General features: G+C 35.4%; 2 protein-coding genes and 2 non-coding genes across 5 annotated transcripts; 3 read left to right on the forward strand and 1 right to left on the reverse strand.

Moving 5' to 3' along the window:
• The first annotated feature begins 2,972 nt into the window (after positions 1-2,972).
• Positions 2,973-6,848, forward strand: LOC110790854 (uncharacterized). The gene is made up of 7 exons (XM_021995615.2): positions 2,973-3,529; positions 4,187-4,260; positions 4,353-4,538; positions 4,636-4,731; positions 4,814-4,885; positions 5,314-5,430; positions 5,779-6,848. Exons 1-7 carry the CDS (start codon positions 3,313-3,315, stop codon positions 6,658-6,660), a joined length of 1,644 nt encoding a protein of 547 aa, XP_021851307.1. The 5' UTR covers positions 2,973-3,312; the 3' UTR covers positions 6,661-6,848.
• A 1,139-nt stretch (positions 6,849-7,987) lies between these two features.
• TRNAG-GCC (transfer RNA glycine (anticodon GCC)) lies at positions 7,988-8,058 on the forward strand. The gene has a single exon. It is a non-coding gene; the product is annotated as a tRNA-Gly (tRNA).
• Positions 8,059-8,135: 77 nt separating this feature from the next.
• Positions 8,136-8,207, forward strand: TRNAW-CCA (transfer RNA tryptophan (anticodon CCA)). The gene has a single exon. It is a non-coding gene; the product is annotated as a tRNA-Trp (tRNA).
• A 4,654-nt stretch (positions 8,208-12,861) lies between these two features.
• Positions 12,862-17,445, reverse strand: LOC110790855 (serine/threonine-protein kinase SRK2E). Of its 2 annotated transcripts, none has more exons than XM_021995616.2 (9): positions 16,764-17,445; positions 16,180-16,254; positions 15,985-16,086; positions 15,859-15,912; positions 15,664-15,756; positions 15,179-15,271; positions 14,420-14,524; positions 14,238-14,336; positions 12,862-13,371 (listed from the first exon to the last, which is right to left on the reverse strand). In XM_021995616.2, exons 1-9 carry the CDS (start codon positions 16,956-16,958, stop codon positions 13,078-13,080), a joined length of 1,110 nt encoding a protein of 369 aa, XP_021851308.1. In that variant the 5' UTR covers positions 16,959-17,445; the 3' UTR covers positions 12,862-13,077. The 2 variants fall into 2 exon arrangements, with proteins under 2 accessions (XP_021851308.1, XP_056698411.1); XM_056842433.1 differs by having other exon boundaries at positions 13,205-13,371; positions 14,238-14,284; positions 16,764-17,441.
• Positions 17,446-25,398: the final 7,953 nt, after the last annotated feature.

The raw sequence follows: 25,398 nt of genomic DNA on the forward strand, positions 1-25,398 counted from the left end.
TCAAATTCTAGAAGGATTGTCATTATGAGTCACAAGTTGTATGGAATAGGTCAACACTTGAGCACTCCTATTATAATGTGAAAGGGCTCGGCCTTGTGTACTCCAAGTTACAAGGTGAGTTTTTCACCAACTTGAGTTGATTGTTTTTATAACGTGTGAAATGTAAACAATGTTGTTATGCATTTGTGAGAATAAATAAGATCGATTATGAGTTAGTATTCATTGAAGAGGTGAATGAACACTTTGATGATTAGGTTGCAAAGTTACTATTCCTTTGCACAATTTAGGTTAAATCTTCTACCTTTCACCTAGGCATTTCGGTAGGCCTATGCTATGTATACTACTTCGTATTACAAACATCCATTACAAGTGATGTACACACAATTCTTTTTAAGGTAAAATGAAGGGGACTCACCTAAAGGGGAGTAAACATGCCTAAATACTGTACAATACTGTACTAATTGTGAGTTTAGGTGTCATGGGGAAAGTGTTTTGACAACACAATATCAATAAAGGGTCAATAAAAGGTTACAACAACACTAGTATAAGTAAGGTAAGTTTTGATGAGGAGTATGATGCTAGGTGTCACGGACGGGCCTTTTGACAGCCCGCGCGGTGCCTGAATCCACGGGGCTTGATCTAGGCCAGCCTACCTCATAAGCGCAACAAGCATTGAACACAACAATAACAAAGGAAACAACACACAATGATACTGACCTGCATCAAGATACGTGCATCAGTTTAGGCACACATGCTCATGGGAGTTGGCTCATATGAGACACGTTAGGCCTTAGTATCGGGAAAATGTCAACACGTGACATAGGGGTGATCAAATACCAACCTCATTGCTAAGACTATTTATCTATCTATCTATACTACATATTAAAAGGCGTTTACAATCAAGTTCATCTTACACGTGGCGCTCTCTCTCTTCCTTCTTAAAGGGTGGTACTCCATGCATTTACATACAATTAAAAAAATAGAAATATTGTTTATGTAAGACTCGAACCCTTGACCTCAGGTTTCAAACAATAAAGACTTATCCACCAAGCTATATGTCATGTTTGATTCTTTTTTTCCAAACAAAATATAAATATGATTTTTCATGTAATGACCCGGGACATCGCCCGGGATCAAAAACTAGTTATAATCTATACCTAGTCTATACCTAGCGAAACCACATTTTATTAGATGACACGTGTCACCACATTTGATTAGATGACACATGTCATCCATTCCTTTCTCCGTCAATTTGGTTTTTGATTCTATTTTTTCTTTGTTGTTTGATATATTATACAACTTCGGCCGCCTCTTTCACTTCATCTTCCTCATACAACATCAATTTATCAATATATTCATTCAACATCTTACACTCCATCTTCCCAATTAACACTCAATATTAATACACTATTTAATTAATATATTCTTTCAACTTTTAAAATTTACCTCTATTTAAATCATATATTCTTTCTAAAATTACAACTTTAAAAAATAGACTAAATAACCACTGTACATCGCCCGTTTTTTAAACAGGCTCAAAAGCTAGTTTAACTATACGAGTATGTAAAATTAGTTATATGAGTATCATGGAAAAAATGAAAAAGCTCTAAATTAATTTACTAAATTCATAAGTGATCTTCGAAATACTCATTATTTTGGAACAAAAACTAATGTGGAATTCGTGTAACTAGTAATCAACATCCCCATAATAGAGAATCTCCAATAGTTGTAACTAGAGACTAGTTTAAAATTTATAAAAGTTTCAAGCTAATAGCTAGACCATTGGAATGAAAATAATAAAATAGTTTGGCCAAGCAAATTAGCTTGTTTAAGCTAATTTGTTTGACAACTAGCTTTCAAAATTGCCAAATAATTAATTGACAAGTGGACAAGTGGGACAAATTTAAATAACAAGCTAGCTGCTAGCCATTGGAGCACAAATTAGCTAAACAATAAAATAGCTTGAAATCTTATTTGGCATAACAAGTTAATTGTTAAATAAGCTTACCATTGGAGATGCTCTTAGGATAACAATTGAAAACAAGAATAAACATTTTGAGATGAAAAAATGTAGCAATTTCATTTTTTACAAATGTTCAGCAGCTATTTCCTTCAATAATGCTCAAAGATTCGTAAATTCCCAAAATACGTCATTTGTTTAGGTAATTTCCACTCTACCGTCCACGTCAGCAAGTAACCCGGTTCAATTTTTTATAATCGTTCAGTAGGAAACCGCCAACTGAAATGACGGTTTAACAAGTAAACCGCCAATTGAAATAGCGGTTTATTTGTTAAACCGCCATTTCACTTGGGGGTTTGTAGTACCCAAAAGAAAGGGGGACACAACGTAAATAGGTTTTGATATATGATGCATATAAAACCGCCGACTCAAATGGCGGTTTTGTTTTGAGTTGGCGGTTTTGTGCTGAACCGAGAAAAAATTACTTTTATTTCTTCCATGCTGTCGTGGACGATATAAAGGAAATAAGTTAGTAATATTTTGGGAAATTATTAAATCTTTAAGTAATATTGAAGGAAATCGCTCAGATCAACTCTTCTATTATACACCCGAGTGTACATACATTTAGAAGACACGTCTCTCACAAATATTTTACGCAGTTGCACACATCACACCCCAATGTATTACGGAGTATTAAAAACGATAATCTATACTATATATTAAAAGGCGTTTACAAGAAAGTATACGTGACACGTGGCGCTCTGCTTATGGGTCGTTCTCTCCATGTAATATTTATACCTTGAGTTTAAACAATAAAGCTTTTACCACTAACCTATTACAAATTTTAATGTTATCATTACAAAAATTATATATAAATAGACGTTAATGTTATTAATGAGTAACCCGGGGCATCGCTCGGGCCTAAAAACTAGTAATACGATTATTTTCCGTATAAGCACACCCGGATATACAATAGGTTTAGGGAGCGCGTGGGATGGACGTGAGTCAAAGACTCAAATTTGCGACGCCGTAACCTCAAAAAGATTGATTACATAATACAGTTGCACTCACCACTATCATACTACTGGCCTCGTCTGTCTCTCTTTGTTCCCCCCCTCCCCCCGTCTCTCTCTGCCTCACCCTTCCCTCTTCCCCCAAAAATTTCCCCATTTTCTCTCTCCTCTGCCCTCACCTGGGTTTTGGATCCACCTACCCTTTCCCCCAAATCAATCAACCAAATCTTACAATTGACAACAAGATTTAGGGTTGAGTTTTTTTGTAGGGTTGATTTTTGAGGGTGGTTGTAGTAGTGGTGGTGGCAGCCATTAAAGGACCTTTAGAAGAGAGATAAAATGGAGTCTCTTGGGACTAACAATGGTGGCAGTGGTGTTGGAGGGAAGAGGAAGATAGAGGACCAAGTTGAGCTTGCGAAGCAAAAAGCTCAAGCCATCGCTGCTCGTCTTCTTAGCGACGCCGATTCTAAGCGCCCTCGCACTCTTCCCGATTCTTCTTCGACTACTCCTGATTACTCTTCTCCTTCTTTTACCTCATCTCATTCTTCGTATCCTGGTATAATTTTTGTTTTCTGCAATTTTCTAGGGTTTTTCATTTTTTCAGATTTGTTGCTCTTCTTTCTTTAATTTCCCGTATTTGAGTTTTAGGTTTGAAATTTGTATCATACTTGCTTTGCCTGTCGAGTTTACAGTTTTTTCTGCTTGTATTCACTATTTCGAGTGTTTATTATGGTGTATGAATTCAAATAAAATGCGCAATTTAAGTTATTGAATGCAGATATTATCAATGTATCTGTAGCACTGTCTTATACTGTATATAATTATTCTATATGTTAATCAAATTTGTGTTTGGTGATGTTGAAGTATTGTCCCATCACCTTTTTGTTGTGTTGATTGATGATTCTTTGCCATTGTTCACAATGTCAAAGAAGTTGTGCCTTGTGATTGTAATTTTTGTGGGATGTAGGTATGGATTTTTTTGTTATAATTCTGCTAAAACCTGGGTTCTTCCATTTACTTTTTTTTTCAATTCTCTTGTTCTCGAAAGGACTATAGTTATTACTTTTGAACTAGTGTCGATTCACTCTGAAGTTCTAGAGGTGTACCTGGCTTATGCTATCTTGTAACTTTTGAATTGAATTGTTTCCTGTGAACCCACATTTTCTGTGGATTTCTAAGTATTGAAAGTTGTGCTTTTTGTCCATGATACCAGTGTCTTATGCTACTCAAACAAGTCAGTACAGTAATGTACCAAGCAGCAAGAAGATCGTTATTCCAAATGCTAAGGTTGGTTTCAACTAGAACTTATTTTAAACCGATGTATGCTCACCTTTCTCATATCTATGGACGATGACACTTGTTTTTTCTTCTGGCTCCAGGTTGGTGTTATTATTGGAAGAGGAGGTGAAATGATCAAAACGCTTCAACTAGAATCAGGTGCTAAAATCCAAATAACTCGGGATGCTGAGTCTGATCCTTCTTCTTTGACAAGGGATGTTGAGCTGATGGGTACCCAGGAGCAAATTAGCAGAGCAGAACAACGAATTAATGAAGTAATTGCTGAGGTGAGAGCAAGTCCTTTGTATCTTATATTCTTATTTGTGATTCTAATTAATTTTTGGTGAAAGTCTCTCATCAATCCTTATTGTATTGTCTAAGCAGACAGACGCGACAAGCTCTACCCCATCTGGAAACAGAGGTCCTCCTCCCCCACAAGCTGGAGGTGAACAGTTTGTGATGAAAGTCCCGAATGACAAGGTATATTTCGTATTCTTAATTTTGGGTCTTTTAAAGTTTTGACTTTCATGTTTAGATTTATATGTGGGCATCTCTATATTAGGTTGCTCTGGTCATTGGAAAAGGAGGAGAAACCATAAAAACAATGCAAAGCAAGTCTGGTGCTCGTATTCAGGTGTGTACATATGTAGTTATTTTGTGAAGATGCTATTTATTTGACTAAACTCATTTGTGTGGCCTCAGTTGGCTCATTGGTTTTGGAATTTTCTTTTTTTATTTTGCTAGTTGGAATATTACTCAGGTCTCACAGTTTGGTGAAGTCGTGTTTGTTCAATATAGAGCCAGATTGTTCAGTTGTTTGCTATGCATTACATAAGTGTGACTCATTAATTCTCGTTCCTTTCTGTGGGGAGGGGGGTGATTTTGCTCGAATTTTAGTTATTGATATTGTGTTTGATCAGAGTAGTGGCTGTTGATTCAGTTTCTTTGCATTGCATATTCGTGACACATTCATTGTCTCTATAGTTTTAGTTCTTTCTTATGGATGATAGTCACGAGGGTTATGATTGGTCGATCTTACCCTGTGATGCTCTGGTTTTGCAGGTTGTTCCGCTTCATCTTCCTCCTGGTGATTTCTCAACAGAAAGGAATATTTATATAAACGGAACACCAGAGCAGATTGAAGCTGCCAAAGAGCTGGTCAATGAAGTTATTAGTGGGGTAAGTTTGTAACTGCTTCTGGTTCTATGCCTTTCCACTGTTCATCAATTTGGAAAAGTTCATGTTTCACAATGTGTGAAAACTTTGCAATTGTAACCCATACGGCCAAACGGCATCTTTGGGCCTTTATTCATTTTTGTGCATGATCAAATCTGGGACCAATTGAAACTGGAAATATTAAAGAAATGCATGTCTTTTTCATGGCTAATTGACTTGTTTCAACTTTCCTCCTTCACATTACTCTTCTTAAGAGTGATGATAACTGAAGCTCGAGTATTTTGTTCTTTTTTTCTTTGTTGCTACTAGCCGTTCTTATACCACATTGAATTGTCCTTGTTATAATTTCAGAACCGTTCGAAGGTTTCGTCTGGGACTAATTCATACCAACAGTCTGGCTACCCTCCTAGTACTGGCTGGACTCCTCAGGGTCAATCTTCTGCACAGCAGCCTCCTGCATATGGCTACTCACAGCCTGGAACATATGCTATGCCACCACCACCTTATTATGGCGGCTATCCTCCACAGGCAAATGCGTGGGACCAAAATCAAACAGCTGCTCCACCTCAGCAGCAGAACACTGGGTACAGTGCGTACGGACAAGCTCAACCACCATCGTCAACCCCCTCGAATGCTGCTAATTACAATTATGGCCAGATGCCGCCAGCTGCAGGCTACAACTACAATCAAGGGTACGCCCAACAGCCACCAAGTTATGGTGATGTCTCAGGTCAAACTACAGCTTCCCAGCCCGAAGGTACAGCTGCTGTCCAAACTTCTCAGCCCAGTTATGGAGCCCCTGATGGAACGACCCAAACCCAACCCGCATCTGCATATGCAACGGGCTACAGTCAGCCCGCAGCTGCTCCTGTGAACGGTTATAGTGCATATCCGAGTTATTCTAGTTCAGCAGCACCTGTTCAGCCAGCTTATAATCAAACAGGCTATTCACAGACAGGTTATGGACAGCAGCAGCAGCAAGAAGGTCAAGTTGCAAACCAGGCATCGTACTCATATTACGGACAAGGTGGGTACCCACCATCTCAAGCCCCCGCTCAAGGAGGCTATTATCAGAGTGGCTATCCTCCAACTGTTCCTCCACCACAAGTGCCGCCAACACAGCCACAAGCAACTAATGGTGTTTCCCAGACATCTTATGCTGACGGCGGAGACTCGGCTACTGGGTCTGGTGCTGCTGCTGCTGCAGAGGAAAGTGAAAATCCTCAAAGCTGACACTTCAGTTGATGAGGGCATCATGGTATTTGCTCCTTTGCTTCTATTGTAGTAGTATTTCTGTCTCTTTAAATGTTTGAAAGATCTCTTCTGTTACAATTTACCCAGAAAAACTATAGGGGTTGATGATTTAGACTTAAAAGGTGCTCGAAGAATTTTGAGTTTTTAACCTGTTTAAATTTTGCTAATGTTGGCTATATGTTCTTATATTCTCACATTTTATGTCTGGATGAACTAGAATTGGTGTTACTGGTTAAGAAGTTTCTTTGGTTATCTTGGTGGGCTTTTCTCCATGCAGATTTGACCTTAATAATCACAAAACCATGTGGAATGCTCCCATTCTGTTAGCTTTAAAGGGAGACAATGCAATATTATGGGGGAAGTAAGAGATAAGTACATACAGTACCGGTACATAGATTGGGTATGAAAACGTCATCCAAAAACAGAAAATACAAGTGTGGTAAAATGGATATTAACACCTTAAAAAAAATCAACTTTTGTAATTAAATACCTTAAAAAAACCTTCTGGAGGGTTTACTCTGAAGTTGGATGGATATATGCAAGTGTGGGCCCCACCTTTGTTTTTTCTAATGGAAATCGTTAACCGGTATTGAATTCAAAATTTTGTATTTTTTAAGATGTTTAAATATAATTTAAATCAAATAAGGTGTTTAATTACATAAGTTGGCTTTTTTAAGGCGTTAAATGACAAAAAAATCTTACGGAGTATGAATAAAATCAAGACACATTGAAGATCTAATACGATCCATTTGAAATACAAGTATGTAGTACTGTTGCAAAAAAAAAATTAAAGGTAAGAAAAAATACATTAGGAGGCCCTCTTCCCGAGGATAATACTTAAGTAATCACTACTAAGAATTGAATGAAGATGATGACTATTACAGGTATCAATACACATTGAAGATCTAATACGGAGGTTGGAGGTTACGAGGCATGTGAGTCAACAAAATTCACTTCGCAACTGGAATACTTGTGTTCAAGTTTCATTGATTTGGTTAAATGATATTCCGCAGTCCGTACTATATTCTAGTTTACTGGTAAAATGAACTATTAGAGTAAACCAAGGCCCGTCAAATACAGATTCTAACATCAACTATTTGGTTGAGTTATTCTAGTTTACTGGTAAAATGAAGGCAACGAAAAACACAGATTGGGTGCCGGAAATTGAACAATTAGAAACTAGATGGACATCAAAATTTTACTTTTAAGAAACTAGATGAAATTTAAACGCCAAAACACCTTTTCATGGAAATTTGGTTGAATATTTTTGATTTGTAAAATTATAATTCCTCTAAAATATTAATCAGCACCAGTGGTCTAGTGGTAGAATAGTACCCTGCCACGGTACAGACCCGGGTTCGATTCCCGGCTGGTGCAATGAAATTTGTTGTTTTTAATCGCAGACTTAATCATGTTAAGTTATATATATAATAGTCATCGTATTTAAACAACAAGGATCCGTGGCGCAATGGTAGCGCGTCTGACTCCAGATCAGAAGGTTGCGTGTCCGATTCACGTCGGGTTCAATCCCCCGATCCTTAACGCGGATAATTTTTTTTTTCCCTCCAGAATTGGATAATATTAATCACCCCTATTCACTTCTCAAACTCCTGCTTCACTTACATAAAGCATAAGATTTATAATCGGTCTTGCGCGCAACAGGTATACGTTAATATTAACGTACACTAAACTTCCACACGTGTGAAAGTTAGACAGCTGCGGAATATGCAAATTCTTCCACGCAATCTGATTTCATAGTTACCTCCCAAACAACTAGAGGAGAAAGAAATTAAAAAAAAACCCAGCAAAAACCAGAGGAGAGAGAAAGACAGAAAAACGCAGAGAAGAAAGGGGAGAAAGGAGAAAACGCATAGATCGCGATCGGAATTGGAGCTTGAATCCCTCATGTGCTTGACCTTCGCTCCAATTCGTAGAGGATCATGGTGTAGGTATCAGGTATGTATTCAACCTCTTTGAATTTAGTTTTTTATAGATTGAGCAATTTAGGTATACAATTATACAATCAAAATGTTTGGATTTATTTATTGTTTTGATAGATTGATAGTAACAAATTGTTGATCTATTCTTATGCCTAGTTGATTTGATTTTGATTGATTTTCTAAGTAGTTGTTGTCTTGATTCTGCTCTGTTGTTCTTGCCATTCTTAAGGTCAATTTATTGAGCTTGATTTTGTCTCTATTGGCGGATGTCATCGTTCTAATTGAAATTGGTTTGAAATTGGATTTAATACCCTGTTTAGCATTGGAGAAGTGGCTGAAAAATATGTTAGTTTAACAATCACGTAATTAGGGATTTTTCAATATCTTATCTTCCCCTGGGTGGGGCAATGATATATGGGATCATAGCATCACGGACTGGTGGAGTTAAGAGGTGCACTCTGGGCTGCAATGTGCATCAGGGTCTTTTGGTGGCGAGGGTGTGATTTAGGTGGGTATGGTTATCGCTCCTATGGTAGTTGACATATTGTAAATAGGATTGTTTTGATTATTTGTTCTCTTCCTCGTTCCCCCCTTCTGCCCCTTCTGGCTTATTGTGTATTTGTGTGTCTTGGGGTGCCTGTTGCAGGAATTGTAGCAGGGTATTATTGATTGGTGAACCGGCGATTAGGTTTTTAGAGGACAGTGACTAGTGAGAAAGAGAGTAGTTTTATTTTTGAAAGTATCACAGAATGTATAGGCATAAATCAGTTTAGTGCTTTCTCATTGAGATGCTACTTCTGGATATCCACTTAAACATGGATACCTCTTTGCTTGCTATTGATTTTGAGGTCGAGGACTCAAAGCAGGAAACCTTTCGCCTCTTGTTTGGGAACATTGTCGTTGCCAAGCTCTCTTATGATGCAGATCTTCTCGACTCCATGTATACACTTTGAGAGTCGCTCTATTTTTTCATCACTAATGTCCTCTTTATATCCAGTAACAATAAGAACATTCTTCACCCTGCCCTCCAAAGTGGAAATCTCTGCCTTGTTTATGTTGAGTTTAAGTTCATTGATGGCTTGCCTTATATCTGGGATGAGTTCTGGCTTGTAATTACAGCAAATTGAGTTTAAGTTCAACGTTGGCTCTTGTTTAAAAGGCTTGAATCAGTTGTTTCCTTCAAATGGATTTCATGATGTTAGTGGTGCTGTGTAGGAGATATTTTTGTACCTGTGAATTGACCTCATATGTTGAATACACTTTGCTCCTTGTTCTGATCTATGTCTTTCTGAGAGTCCGATTTGAATTGGTTTTATCCTACTGTTGTTAGCACTGTGGTTACCTATTCTTTGCAAGTGTTGCAAGCCTGAGCTCAAATTTTTATTCTGAATTGCTTAGGGTGTTACAGCATCTACCACTAGTGATTTCATCACTTGATGCATATATGGGAGATGGTTTACATAGGTATTGTATCTCATAATTTTTTATACCAAATTTTTTTTAAGCCTATTAGCTCAACTGGGCGAGCACCGTGCAACTTGCGCGGAGATGTGGGTTCAAATCCTACATAGGCTATTTGTTTTATTATGAAACTTCAGAAATTAAAGTTAGGCTCTTAACTTTTAGAACAATTTTCATAACTTTAACATACAGAACTACAACTAAATACACATAAAACTACAATGTGTACAATAAAAAGATTGACAGACTCACATTAGCGGAATAAAGCTAGAAATATAAAAGTCAGACTTTTAGTAGTTAAAGTTAAGTTAATAAAAGTAAAAGTTAGGTTTGAGATGACGGAAGACTGTCTTAACTTTTAGAACAATTTCCATAACTTTAACCTATGAAACTACAACTTTAACACAGAAAAATACAATGTGTGAAATAAAAAGAATGCACGACTCACATTAGCTAAAGAAAGGTAAAAATATAAAAGTCAGGCTTTTAGCAGTTAAAGTTAAGTTATTAAAAGTAAAAGTTAGGTTTGAGATGACGGAAGACTGCCTTAACTTTTAGAACAATTTCCATAACTTTAACCTATGAAACTACAACTTTAACACAGAAAAGTACAATGTGTGAAATAAAAAGAATGCACGACTCACATTAGTGAAAGAAAGGTAAAAATATAAAAGTCAGACTTTCCGCCGTTAAAGTTAAGTTATTAAAAGTAAAAGTTAGGTTTGATAGTCGTTTCACAATATATCAAAACACAACCCAATAGTATGTAGGCTATATGGGACTTGAACCCATACCATGTACATAAATGCACATTGCTCTACTATTTGAGCTAATAGCCTTAGTGTTCAAACATTTGCATATTGGGTAGACTGGTACAAAACTTTTCTTAACTTATAACAATTTCCATAACATTAACCTATAAAATTACAACTTTAACACTGAAAAGTACAATGTGTGAAAATAAAAATAATGCATGACTCACATTAGCTGAAGAAAGGTAAAAATATAAAAGTCAAACTTTTAGCAGTTAAAGTTAAGTTATTAAAATTAAAAGTTAGGTTTGAGATGACGGAAGACTGCCTTAACTTTTAGAACAATTTCCATAACTTTAACCTATGAAACTACAACTTTAACACAGAAAAGTACAATGTGTGAAATAAAAAGAATGCACGACTCACATTAGCTGAAGAAAGGTAAAAATATAAAAGTCAGACTTTTAGCAGTTAAAGTTAAGTTATTAAAAGTAAAAGTTAGGTTTGAGATGACGGAACACTGTCTTAACTTTTAGAACAATTTTCATAACTTTAACATACAGAACTATAACTAAATACACCTTGTGGCACGGCAACACCCGTACTATTGAAATGGTTCGTCAGTATCCAGGGTTTCTCTGAATTTGAAAGTTTTCACATAAAACTACAATGTGTACAATAAAAAGATTGACGGACTCACATTAGCGGAAGAAAAATAGAAATATAAAAGTCAGACTTTTAGAAGTTAAAGTTAAGTTAATAAAAGTAAAAGTTAGGTTTGAGATGACGGAAGACTGCCTTAACTTTGAGAACAATTTCCATAACTTTAACCTATGAAACTACAACTTTAACACAAAAAAGTACAATGTGTGAAATAAAAAGAATGCACGACTCACATTAGCTGAAGAAAGGTAAAAATATAAAAGTCAGACTTTTAGCAGTTAAAGTTAAGTTATTAAAAGTAAAAGTTAGGTTTGAGATGACGGAAGACTGTCTTAACTTTTAGAACAATTTTCATAACATTAACATGCAGAACTACAACTAGATACACATAAAACTACAATGTGTACAATAAAAAGATTGACGGACTCGCATTAGCGGAAAAAAGGTAGAAACACAAAAGTCAGACTTTTAGCAGTTAAAGTTAATAAAAGTAAAAGTTAGGTTTGAGACGACGGAAGACTGTCTTAACTTTTAAAACAATTTCCATAATTTTAACCTATCGAACCACAACTTTAACACAGAAATGTACAATGTGTGAAATAAAAAGAATGCAAGATTCACATTTAAGTTTCTTAACTTTTACTCACATAAACATGAAAACTAATCGCATAAAATAAAATAAAAAACCTAAAAAACAAAATCGCAACATCTAAACAATGATATGCATAACATCATCATAGCCTAATCGCAAACAATAAGTGAAAACACAATCTAGAAAACCTAAATTAAAACTAAAATTTGTAAACCTAAATAGAAAAATACGAAAAGATAAAAAATAAAAAATTGACTTATACCTAAATTTGACGACGTGATGTACGTCTCCATTGCGTTGGATTGCTAGCAGCAAGGTCTTAATACTTTCTTCATTATTTTGGATCTCTTGTTCCTTTGCTTTTATACGCATGATTCATTATCATGGTGATGCATTTCTCTGTTTCCAATACGATGCATATAATAAGAATTTTGTCCTGTGATTCTAACATGAAACTAATCGAAGAAAAAAAAGAAGGAAGCTGACCTTGATTATGGAGAAGAATCGCAGAGAAAATAGCAGCCAAAAATCGCATCAATAGATAGAAAAAAATCGCACAAAAATCTTCGGATAGAAGGAGAGAAAGAAGACAGAGAATGTCGAGAGAAAAACAGAAAAAAATAACGCTTTTTTACTCACACGTGTGAGTCCAGCCCACAGTAAGGAAACCCGGTTATTTGGGCTTGGTGTACAATAAATGACTGTACACCCATTATAAACAAGATTTTGTGTAAGATTTTTGTTTAATTTACAAATGAAACAACACAAGCAGTTACATAATGTTACAACCCGATTCCCATTGTTAAAAGAAAGGTACAAAGTTTGCATACCAGTGAATCAGTGATACCAAATGGCACGGTTATACTAACTACATAAACAGTTAAACACACATGACATGAACACAAGAAAAAACTGAAGCTTTTCTTTCAGTTCTCCCTTTTTGAAAATCCCAGCACTTCAATCATCTTCTAGCTAGGAATATGCATCATCAAACAGCATATACAATCTCGCCGCTACTATCGAGATCAAGTTCAGGATCAGATTCTAAATCTTCTTCCATATCATCATCAGTGTCCAAGTTGCCAGTTAGATACTTGTTAAGATTTTGAGATCCAGCTGCAGGTATAGTTGCCTCTGAAATTATCTGCATTATCTCATCAATACTTTGCATTGGCTGATCGGGCTCTTCGAACTGATTATCTGTCGCGTTTTCATCCACGAGTTCTGCTGGTAGGTTCTTCAGAAACCAATCGTGCTGCCTTATCTCGGGAATGGTAATTCTCTGACAAAAAAAATGAAAAAAATGCTTCATAAGTTCAGTTTTCAGGTAAGCAGATTCAACCTCACATTGGATAGATAAGATTTAGCAGCAAAACAAGCAGCTATTCAGTTTATTGTTATGAAAAATAATTCTCGGTATAAGTTATTAATTCATCAAAACTAGCTCTCATCGAAAGAAATCACTCCCTCTATTCGGAATTGATAATGACATTGTTGGGTTAAGTTGTCACATTTTCTAATATAGCTTAGTTTTGTACTCCCTGCGTTCCTAAATAAGTGTCCATATTGAGTGAATTCACGGTAATTCAAGAAAATGAAAAGTGTGTAAGAAAAATAATGATTGGGAGTGTTTTTTTGCGGGAAAGGATAAAAGTAGATAATTGTTTATTGATAAAGTACAAATAAAAGTGGACGTGGGGGGTGGAAAAGTGGGGGAAATGTAGAATGTGCAAAGAAAAAACAATCATGATTTATAGAAAAGTGGAAAAAGTGTATGAGAAAGTGGACACTTATTAGGGAACGGACGATTTAGAATTATGGACACTCATTTAGGAACGGAGAGAGTTATGTTTTATGTTCTAATTTTATCCAATATGCCATGTTGCCGCTATTTAAACTAAGAGATGGGTTAGTAAAATCATGTCACATACTTAATCACGAAGGGGCAGGGCTAGGAAAATGTGTCAACTAATTCGTGACAGATGGAATACTACACAAACTAGAATGAAGTTGATGGATATCAAACCAACAGGTACAAAAATATCAATGAAGTAATGCAACAAGAATAGATGCAAATGCACACATAAAACGATGAAGAATCGAACAGAGTTCCATTAAGTAAGATCTCAACAGTCATAAGTGATTTACCTTTGCTGGGTCAGCAACAAATATTCTTGAAAGAAGATGGCGACATTCTGGAGATATATGTACATAGTCAGGAATAGAGTATTGGACATTTAAAATTCGCTGCAGCAGCAGAAATAAGTTGAGGGTCAGACAGGCAACCACAGAAGCCACCATCTTGGTATATAAACTGATGAATGACTTACGTGTATTGTTTTGCGGAAGTTTTTAGGTTCCTCAGGGTCTTCAAATGGGTAAGCTCCAACCAACATTACATACAAAGTTACCCCACAAGACCACATGTCTGCAATCTGAAATGGCGTAGAAGCAAAGATGAGAAAGAATATTCAAGTGTAGCCAACTAGCCATCACTTAGGCTCCGTTTGGTAGGGTGTAAAACGTTTTCGTAGAAAACGATTTCTCCCTTTTCAATCAGTTTACGTTGTTTTTGATAAGGGATGAAAACAATATCCCATAACTCCCTCAAAGAAAAAAGAAAAAAAAAGAACCTTTTCCATTTGAAAGGGAGAGAAACCACTTTTCCACCTTACCTCACTCTCCCTTCTTCCCCTCAATCTTCACCATCTCCCATTTTCTTTTAAGGAACCAAACAAAGGAAAACTAATTTGAAATTGTGTTTTCCCTTGGAAAATGTTTTCCATGGAAAATCATTTTGCACTGAAAATGTTTTACACCAAACTAAACGGAGCCTTAGTGGTTTTAAAATCAAAGGGTGCATGATGTTTTGGAATACATGAAGAAATATGTATCCTAAGAAATAATCTCCAATCTAGTCCACAATGTCTCTTCAAGAGTTTTCAAATGATAAGTTGTTTAATCCAAAATACAGTAGTAAAGTCGAGTTCCATATGAAGAGAATTCTGAGATCAACCCGAAAGACAATACAAGAAAATGGAGAAGGAACACATAAAGGCACACAAGAGAAGATGTGATGAGTGTATAACCTTGCCATCATATTCTTTCTTGAGTAAGACCTCAGGTGCAATATAAGCAGGAGTCCCAACAGTTGATTTGGGTTGAGAATGCAGAACTGAGGACTGAAAGTGAGCAAACATATACGCAAATATATGTGAGGATCTAAATTAAATAAGCAGCTATGATGGGATTAAGGGGCCAGGGGAAAAAAACTAACAGCTGTAAGAAACATAAGGTGTTCCATAAACAAGTATACTTCCATTTCAGATAATCTACCTATATACACTAAAGATCATACATATGCAGCAGGAATGGTAACATTATTTTTTTTGCTCATTAACTTTTGTTAGATATGCCAATTAAAGTCTAAAGGGAAATGATTGGCACACCAAAAAGTTGATTTTAGCACACCACTATGAAACACAGTTTTCCGTGTTCTACTCACAAGGCGTGTGCCAAAACCAGTTTCCACTGTAAACCATAGTATGCCTATATATCGAGAAAAGGCATATACCTTAGAGTACCCAAAATCACAAATCTTCAAGCGAGGAACTGAACTTCCATCCAGTAACGTGTTCTCCAACTTTAAGTCTCGATGGCAAACTTGCTTCAAAAAGAAAAAGGACAAAGAAAATCAATAAGAAAATGTATAAAAACAAAAAGAAAAAGCCATTAATATAGAGAACTAGTTATAGTCTTATAGAAGTACCATTGCGTGACAGTAGCTGACCCCGGATATCAATTGTTGAAAGAAGAAACGTGCCTAATGGAAGGAGCGGAATCAGTACTTAACTTAGGCAATAATCAAAGGGTAAAAGCACAAATACACAATCACCTCATCCTCGCTGAACCGCCCAGCATTACAAATACGTTCAAACAGCTCTCCACCCGAAGCATATTCCATAACAATAGCCAAATGTGTAGGAGTCAATATAACCTAAAAGTGAACCGATTAACTGGTGTGATGCTTTGATACAATCAAACACTTGAAGAGAAACAAGAAAGGTATATATGCTGTACAAATACTAACCTCCTTGAATCTGACAATGTTAGGATGTCTTAATGACCTATGATTAATAATTTCTCTCTGCACATTCTCATCTATCTGTTCATAACATTTTAATCAAACCATCAACAAAATGAAAAATCTCAGTAATACTTAAAAATGTCAAAATTAAAAACACAGTTGCTTCATTAGATTCTTTTTTTAAATCCCCTGCTCCTAGAGCAAAATTGAAACAAATAGCACACATATTCGACATCAGGGTAACAAAAACATGATGAGGCCTCAAATTTCAGTTACTTTTATGTATGTATGTCAGTGAATCAGTGATTCAGTCAACTGTTCAATTCTCATAGTTCAACTTGATCACTGAAATAAAAATTGTGGGTATTATGAAATTAGTCAGATAATCACTTTAAATAATCCAAAAAAGTCATAAATAAATACATAGTGATCAAATAAGCAGTCAATTAAACAATTCTAAGCCAAATTATAAAGCAAAAAAAAATGGAATCTTAATATAAGCTGTTGTATAAAATTGAAGCTAAATTGCAAAACCCAGAATTAAAAATGGAGTAAGGAGAGATTAAAGAAAGAAATGAAGAACTAACCTTCTCACCTCGCTCAATATATTTAACAGCAACAAGTTGATTAGTAGTTTTATCTCTCATCAACCTAGCAACCCCAAAATTACCAGACCCAATATCTTTTACAAGTTCATATCGATCACTGTTATGCATTATCGGCAAATCGGCGCTCAAACTCCCTCCTCCTCCACCGCCGCCACCCGCCGCAGTCCGATCCATTTCACTTCCCTTCTCCTTTCAAAATAAAAATATCCCCAAATTTTGAACTAAGCATGGAACAAGCTGAAGTGTACCATCATCATCGTTATCAACCTGATCATAATAAAACTCACAATAACTCAAAGAAAAGTGAAATTACGTGTAAAGATATGGAATCCCGTGAAATATGAAAGTGTGATGGAGGATTAAAGCGAAAAATCCTGTGATTCGGCAATTATTTGTCCTCCCTTTTTGTTAAATTTGGTCACAGTTGTGAATTAGGGTTTTGCAGAGTTGGTTGAGAATCGCCACTCGTGAATTTGTTTTCCCCTTTTTACTGATTTATTTTTTGTAGGAGCTCTGTTTCTCTCTCCTCCATAAGCAACTTTTAGCTCAAGCCGGAAGACATGGATGGTTGAAGTTCTTGTTGCCACCAGTTTTTTTTTTCTGTGTTTCTCTTTTTTTTTTTTTGCCCGTTTCGGAAATGATTGATGTGAAATTGTGAATAGCGGGAAATTGTATGGGATTTTTGTTTTCTTTTACATTGTTAAAAGAGTGGGTTTTTTATTTTTTTATTTTTTTAAGGTTGCAGAAATTATGAGAATTACATTTAAAACTTTATTAATTAAGCTAGTTGATATATTTTGAGTTAGTTATTTGACGTCTGCATTTACCGTATTATAAATTGTCCAAAGTAATGCTATTATGTATATGCCCTGAGGAAGGCATGTATTTGCAAAAACATGCCAACCCCAAATAAAAAGGTAAATGTAAATGTAAATGTTAAATATTTTTGGAGGGAAATGTATAACGGAATTGTAAATTTGTAAAACGGGGTGGTGATTTGGCATTGCTGAGTTGGTATTGGTATTACAAAAATGGTATTGGTATTACAAAAATGGTACTAAATTTTTTTTAAATGAAATTCATTTTCCTTAAATGGTACTCGTTTTGTACTAAATTTTATAAAGTGGTATTAATATTACAAAAATGGTGCTAAATATTTTAAATGGTATTCATATTATAAAATTGGTACTCAATTTTTCTATATGGGATCCAAGTTGACAAACGGAGTTGACTAGTCAACAATTTCAAAATGGCTGGGAAATTACAAACAAGCCCATGGTCGTTTTGACGCCCTCATATGTCCTTACTCAAATACCAATTCACCACCACTAATCACTATTCATCATAATTATCCACCACAAACACCCACCCCAGGTCGTTTTCAGCTATTTGGAGGTCATGTGCTATGTACAGACATTAGGCCCCTATAATTTCAAGACTCGAACTCTAGTGTTAGTTATCATGCATTTAATTACTTCTCTGCCGAAGTATTATTTAATACATCAGTGGAGAATATATGACGGGGTTTAACCAAAAAAATTCTTTTGGGCCTAAAATTTTGTGAGTCTGTGTTGTAGGTCTAATTGAACTGCCCCAAAGCCGGCCTATCCCACCAACAATCACCGCAATAAAAAAAAAATCTAAAAATGAGAATTTCAAAGGTAATTTTTTTTAAAAAAAAAACATACCTTCTCGGTACCGCCCCGGGATTCTGGTGGTACCAAACATTCCATGTGGTACCACCATGATCTCCAGGTGGTATGTTGTGTTGCCGAGAAAAATAACCGGCTACTTTCACGAATTAAATATGGATGTTTTAAGTAAAAATAGACCTCGCTTAGTGCCACAATCTTTCTTTTTATGAATTTTTTTAACCATTAATACTAAGAGCATATTTAATGGTAAGCTAATTTGACAATTAGCTTGTTATGCCACATAAGATTTCAAACTATTTCATTATCTAGCTAATTTGTGCTATGATGGCTAGCAACTAGCTTGTTATTTAAATTGGTCACATTTTCCCCACTTGTTAATTAATTATTTGACAACTTTTGGGAGCTAGTTGTCAAGTGAATTAGCTTGTTTAAGCTAATTTGCTTGGCCAAGCTAATTTATTATTTTCATTCCAATAGTCTAGCTATTAACTTGAAACTTTTATAAATTTCAAATTATGCCCTAACTATAACCATTGGAGATGCTCTAAGTCATATATTAGATGTTAGAGACCTTGGAGTAGATTAGCAATTGAGCACTAACGTAGACAACTAAGAGTCCATTCGGTATCACTGTCAGTTTCCAGTTTTTGGTTTTTTGGTTTTATAAGTCATGTGATTTAGATTGAATTATGAACTAAAAAATAGTCAGACTTGTTGTAATCAAGTTAATTGTGAAAACTGACAAAAAAAACCGGAAACTACTTTTTGTGGTTTTCATATTTTGGTTTTTAGTTTTATGAAAAACAGAAAACTGGAAACAAAAAACGATAAGGAACGAGCCCTAACTAAATAAATAGTAAGTCTTTTATACACGACTAATTTTGTCGATGTTTTTATATGGTTCACAAGTCACGAAGAGAAGTTTCATCAACCTTACATAAAGATGGCCGTTGGTCGGGTCGGGTCAGGTTCTGGCTGAGCCCACGGGCCGTGGGCCTAACCAGGTCGGGCACACGGTAGACCTACGTTGTAACGTGTCGGGTCGGGCCGAAAATTTCAAAACAAGACCCGGCCCAAGCCCACGTTTTTTCTTGCCGGGCTGGGCCGGGCCGTCGTGCCTAAGGCTAATTTTACTAAATTTAGCGTGCTTTGTCGTGGCGGGTTGAGTCGTGTCTTGTCGTGCTTTTTCCAAAAAATTAAGGCCCGGCCCACGACCCCGTGCCCTTGTAGGGCCAGGCATTTTTCGTGATCGGGCCGTGTCGGGCTTTTCCGTGTCGGGTTGTCCTTCGTACCGACCCGGCCCACAACCATCTTTAAGCGTACACACAAGAAGAATAAGACCGATGTAACAATGAATGATTAATAGTATGAACATCTATCTTAGAAAGCTTGCCCTGCATTTTTAGCATTAAAATCATAACCATAGTGCATATTATCAGTTTTAGGCCCTGTTTAGTTCACCTTATTTCTCCTGATCTGATCTGATCTGATCTGATCTGGTCTTGTCTGATCTGATCTGATCTGGTCTGGTCTGGTCTGATCTGAACTTATTTTTTCTGATCTAATCTGATATGAACTTATTTTTTCTGATCTGGTTTGGTCTGATCTGATCTGATTCTTCATAATTAAGTTTAAACAAAAATCTACATTTATTAATATTAAACGACTTACGTGTAAAATAAATATTACACAAATTTATAATATTGTTATTATTTATTTGACTTTGCTCATTATTTAACTATTCCTTATATTAGATAGATCTAGACATGATCTAGATAGATCGGTTATGATTTGGATAGGATCTGTACATATCGGTTCTGATCTGGAGATGATTTGTACAGATCTGTTCTGTTCTGGACATGATCGGTTCTGATCTGGACACGATCTGTACAGTTCAGTTCTAATCTGGACATGATCTGTACATAACAATTCTGATCTGGACATGATATGTACAGTTTAGCTTTGATCTGGACGTGATCCGTACAGATTAGTTCCGATCTGGACGTGATATGTACATATCAGTTCTGCTCTGGACGTGATCTGTATAGATCAGTTCTTCTCTGCACATGATCTGTACAGATCAGTTCTGATCTGTACATGATCTGTACAAATTAGTTCTGATGTGGTTATGATCTGTACAGGCCAGTTCTGATCTAGTCATGATCAGTACAAATCAATTCTGATATGGACATGATCTTTGCAGAAAAATTCTGATCCGAACATAATCTGTACATAGTCGATATCTAGACCAGTTATAATCTGGACATATCGATTCTGATTTGGACATGATCTGTACAAATCGGTTTTGATTTGAACATATTGGTTATGTAAGGATCGGTACTGATGTAGACAAGATCTTTGTAGATTTGAACATGATATGGACATGATCTGTACAGATCAGTTATGATCTGGATATTATCTGATCCTATCAATTCTGGTCTAGATATATAATGGTTCTAATCTATAAAAATCAGTTTTGATATGGACATGACCTGATCATATCATTTCTGATCTGGACTTAATGGTTTTAATTTGGATATGATGAATTTGAATGTTTTTTTAATGTTTTTTTATGCCTTAAGTAATACTCCCTCCGTATTTATTTAAGGGGTAGAATTGGCCGGACACGTGTATTAAGATGAAAAATTGAATGAAATAAAGTAATAAAACAAGTGAGGTTGGGTAGATATTTTAATAGGTAAAATAAGTGGGGACCATGTCATTTTAGGGGGTGGGAGGTGGGGTGTAGTTCTGAAATTATTTGTGTTAATAGGGTGATGGAACATATGATATATTAGATAGATTATTTAATTAGATGGTGGTGTTGATAAGTTACTAAAAATGGCAAGTGTATCTCTTAAATAAATACGGCCGGAAAAGGCAAGTGTATCCCTTAACAATGATATAAATATATACTCCGTAATAATAATAATCATCATAATAATCGGGTCTGGTCTTATCTGATCTGATCTGATCTAATCTGATCTAATTAAATCTGAAATAAGTAATAAGGTTCTGAAATAAGGTGAGGCCTTAGTCTTAGTCTTAGTCTTATAGTGAGTGACATTGATGTAGTTTCATGGCATTTCGGCAAACTTGGATGCCAATCACTTTTTCTCGTAAAATAATCACCAGTTTATACTAAACGCCAACCATTATAAAGTTACCATTTTCTAGCATGGAGATAACATGACACATTCTTTAAACGAATAAATTAACAAAACGTGACTAGGAGATCCATAAATTAGTACTTAGAGGAGGGGAAATCATTAATCTCTTGGCCTCTTCCACTAACAGTACCATACACTAGTAATTTTAAAGTTCAGCACAACCTGAACATCTTTTTATAAGCAAGAAAAATAATAATTTGGTTAGAATCCTGTATGAGTCAATCAGACCCAAGTTAGATCCTTTAAATGTGAGGTGTGAGAAGGGTAAATAATTAAATCCAAAAATATTGGAGGTTGAACAAAATTTATAAGCTGAAACCGAATTTCAGCTGAACCAACCCGGAAAATAATGTGTCAAACCCTACCAAACCCTTTTTTACTCAATGGATCTATCAAAAATCCTATACTTGTAGTAACAAAATACTTCAATAATTGTTGACTTTTTTGCATAGTAGACCTTTAATTGTTACTATGATAGCTTAGAATAACTCTTAAAAAAAGACATGCTCACAAAAATAAAAACATGTGAACAGATAGCCAACCACTGGTACATTTAATGACATAAGCAACTACGTAGTATGAAAATCTTATAGCTATTTTGAGCAAGTAGCCGAAATAAAAGTAAGGGGAAAAAGAAATAAATTGTTTAAATTTAAGTATTATAGGGAGTTACAAGGTATTGTAGTCAACCAATGTGAAAACTTGTAGCTTAAATCAATTGTAGCTAGAAATTTGATGTGGCAAACTTAGCTACACCACCTTGTAGCTCGATTGGAGTTGCTTTTAAAGTGTGTTTTATTCACGTTAAAAAATAAGTTTCATCGCTAATAAATTCCGATAATCCCAATCAGATCCAATAAACTTATTCTCTCGAGTTTACTCTTTCAAGTTGCAATTAGGTTTGATTAGATCCAATCAAGTCTAATCAAATCTAATACTCCCTCCGTCCCGGAATACTCGAAACGGTTTGACTTTTTGCACTATTCACATAATGCACTTTGACCCTATTTTATTTCAAGTATATGAAAACAAATGTTAGTATACTTCGTAATATATTGTTGGCTTCATCTTAATATATATTTTCGAGTTATTAATATTTTATAAGTTTTTATAATATGTAGTTAAAGATATTGGTGGTTGTGCATTGACAAGCGTGTTCAATCAAAACGTTGCGAACATTCCAGACTGAGGGAGTAAGTACAAGAGTTTTCATGTGAAAGAAATACACCATTTACATCATTTTATGGTTGAACTTAGTCACAAATGATATTTATGATAATTCGTCATTTTGTACTAGAGCTGGCAAAAGCTGACCCAACCCGCTAACCCGACCCGAACCCAACCCGTTAATAAAGGGTTGGGTCAAGATTTTTCAACCCGTTTAGTTAAACAGGTTGACCCAACCCAACCCGTTTATTAAATGGGTTGGGTCAGGTTGAAAATTGCAACCCGAAAGCAACCTGCCTAACCCGTTTAATTATTGGGTCATAGGTCAACCCGTTCAACCTAACCCATTAACCCGTTTAAAAGTTAAAAAACAAATTAATGAAAATCTGAAATCAGTATTGGGCTTTATTTGTTTGGGCTTAAGGTCCTTTTTCTTTAATCATTTATATATGAAAGATTGAAAACCCTAGCATTCATTATTCACCCTCATTCTCTGATTTCTCTCGGTCTATCTCCTCTCTCACATTAGAACTGAAACCCTAGTCTGAGACTCTCACGCCGCGCAGCCGCTCCGCTCGTCGCCTCGCCGGTCTACTACTCTCCTCTCACAGTCTCACCGGTTCACCGTGTTACTCGGTGGTCTCCTCTCACAGCGCCGCTCACTCACTCTAATTCAAGTATGTTTTTTTGAAATTTTAAGTCGAAATTTAGAGTAATATTTTGAAACTTCAATTCGAAATCTGGAGTAATTTTTTGGGTTATTGAGTTTGTGATATGATTCCTGACTTCCTGGTTTAATTTTGAAATTAATGATGGTGTATTTGTGCTAATCAAATCCTAACAGTTTCTTTTTATTTGGCTCATATCTATTGAAATTAATGATGGTGCATTTGTGCCTTTCTAGAATATGCTCATGTATTTTAATTATTTGTGCACTTTTTCCTTTTAATTTGTAAGTTTTTTTGTTTATTTGTTAACGAGATCCAATGACTAGTAATGTGTTTGGGTTGTTCGAAGGTTCATTTCAGGATTTCAGTCATTTGTACAGATAGTTCTATAGTTCTATGTTCTAAATTATTTGTTAATTTGCAAAGAAAAAGCTAGAGAACCTAATCTAAATGAGTGAAAGTAATTGCCAATATGAATTACTGATCTGATGCAAATTTGAATTAAACTACATTTAATAAGAGTTTCTTTTATTGGTTTATTTTACAGTAATGGAAGGCTTTCAAAAGTAAGAATGCTCGTGAATGTGGATGATACGACACCCTCACCCATAGCTGATTCACCAAGAACTCAAAATTCCAACAAAGTTTGATGTTTAAATAGGGATAGCCCCTATTAAAACGAGCTTTGAACAACTATTAACGCATTGTAACATATTTAAATTTTACCTTTATGTCAGAATTTGGTTATGTATTCTTAAACTTTAATTTCAGATTTGGTGGTGTATTAAGCTTTATGACTTGTGATAGCGCATTGATTAATGGAAAAAATTGTAAGTTTGAGACTTTTTAATTAGCAGATTGGAAAGAACAGGTTATTAGCAGGTTGTCTACAAAAAAAAATTTAAGTAAATGGGTCAGCAGGTTGAAATCAGGTTGACCCGTTTAATTTCAGGTTGGGTTGGGTCGAAAATTGCAACCCGTTTAACTAAACAGGTTGGGTTCGGGTTGGGGAAATCTCAACCCGTTTATAAACAGGTCGACCTGATTTCGACCCAATCCGACCCATTGCCAGCTCTATTTTGTACGCACATTTATCAAAATGAATCATCTCTATACTAAAAAGCCGATGGATTACAAATTTTTGGAGTAATTTTTTGTTCCAATTTTACCCCTCTATCCCTTTGTTTATTACAAACTCTTTTAGCTAATTCAATTTATTATTTTTGTTTGCATGATTGTCATGTTGATCAAGAATTATTTTCCTTCGCTTCTTAAACATTGCATCATGGTATATGATTTTGACTCTTAATATCTCGAATTATGTGTAAGAAAATTTTTAAAAGTTGATATTTAGAAATTTATGTTGATACTATTCTAATAAGACCGCACATGACTATTACAATTTTCCATACGCATTAGTTTATTCACAAAAATGACTAAAGGCCTAGTGTAATAGTGTAAAAATCCAAATGGTGCTATATTTAGGAAAATGGGGAAGTATGATAGACTGGTAGTAGTTTACTCCGTTTTAGATAAGAGTTCATCCAGGAAAACTCGTGATGTAGCAATTAATTAAGTATCAATGTAATTTAGGAATTTCTTATGTTAGTTTTGAGGTATTATTTCTAGCATGTTGCTTAACTAGCGAAATTAAATGAACTTACAATCTTGATTATTTAGAAATATCCGACTATGACAAATCCATAAACTTCATATAGGGTATGTACAGTTTGCTCAAAACAAAATTCAAATAATTATAATACCCACGCATGTCATTGAAGTTTGCACTCATAAATTTACTATAAGCTACAACTATGTAACGATATATTTTAATGTTCTCCTATAAATACTAATCCCTCTCTTTCTTTTTAAATGTATTGCTTGGACCATCACACTTGCCATTGCATCATTATGACTTATCTTTCATTTCATATTTCTAAAAATTATATAAAGT

Source organism: Spinacia oleracea, chromosome 4, assembly GCF_020520425.1.
Source record: "Spinacia oleracea cultivar Varoflay chromosome 4, BTI_SOV_V1, whole genome shotgun sequence".
In the NCBI taxonomy this organism is placed as follows: domain Eukaryota; kingdom Viridiplantae; phylum Streptophyta; class Magnoliopsida; order Caryophyllales; family Amaranthaceae; genus Spinacia; species Spinacia oleracea.

Coding starts and splice junctions, on each gene's coding strand:
- LOC110790855 (XM_021995616.2), bottom strand. CDS start 16,958: ATGGATCGGACTGCGGCGGGTGGCGGCGGTGGAGGAGGAGGGAGTTTG. Junction 15,272..15,663: donor GTGATTTTGGGTACTCTAAG/GTATATGCCTTT, acceptor GCTCACTTTCAG/TCCTCAGTTCTGCATTCTCA. Junction 14,337..14,419: donor ACTTCCGCAAAACAATACAC/GTAAGTCATTCA, acceptor CTGCTGCTGCAG/CGAATTTTAAATGTCCAATA.
- LOC110790854 (XM_021995615.2), top strand. CDS start 3,313: ATGGAGTCTCTTGGGACTAACAATGGTGGCAGTGGTGTTGGAGGGAAG. Junction 4,732..4,813: donor TGAAAGTCCCGAATGACAAG/GTATATTTCGTA, acceptor TCTCTATATTAG/GTTGCTCTGGTCATTGGAAA. Junction 5,431..5,778: donor TCAATGAAGTTATTAGTGGG/GTAAGTTTGTAA, acceptor TTATAATTTCAG/AACCGTTCGAAGGTTTCGTC.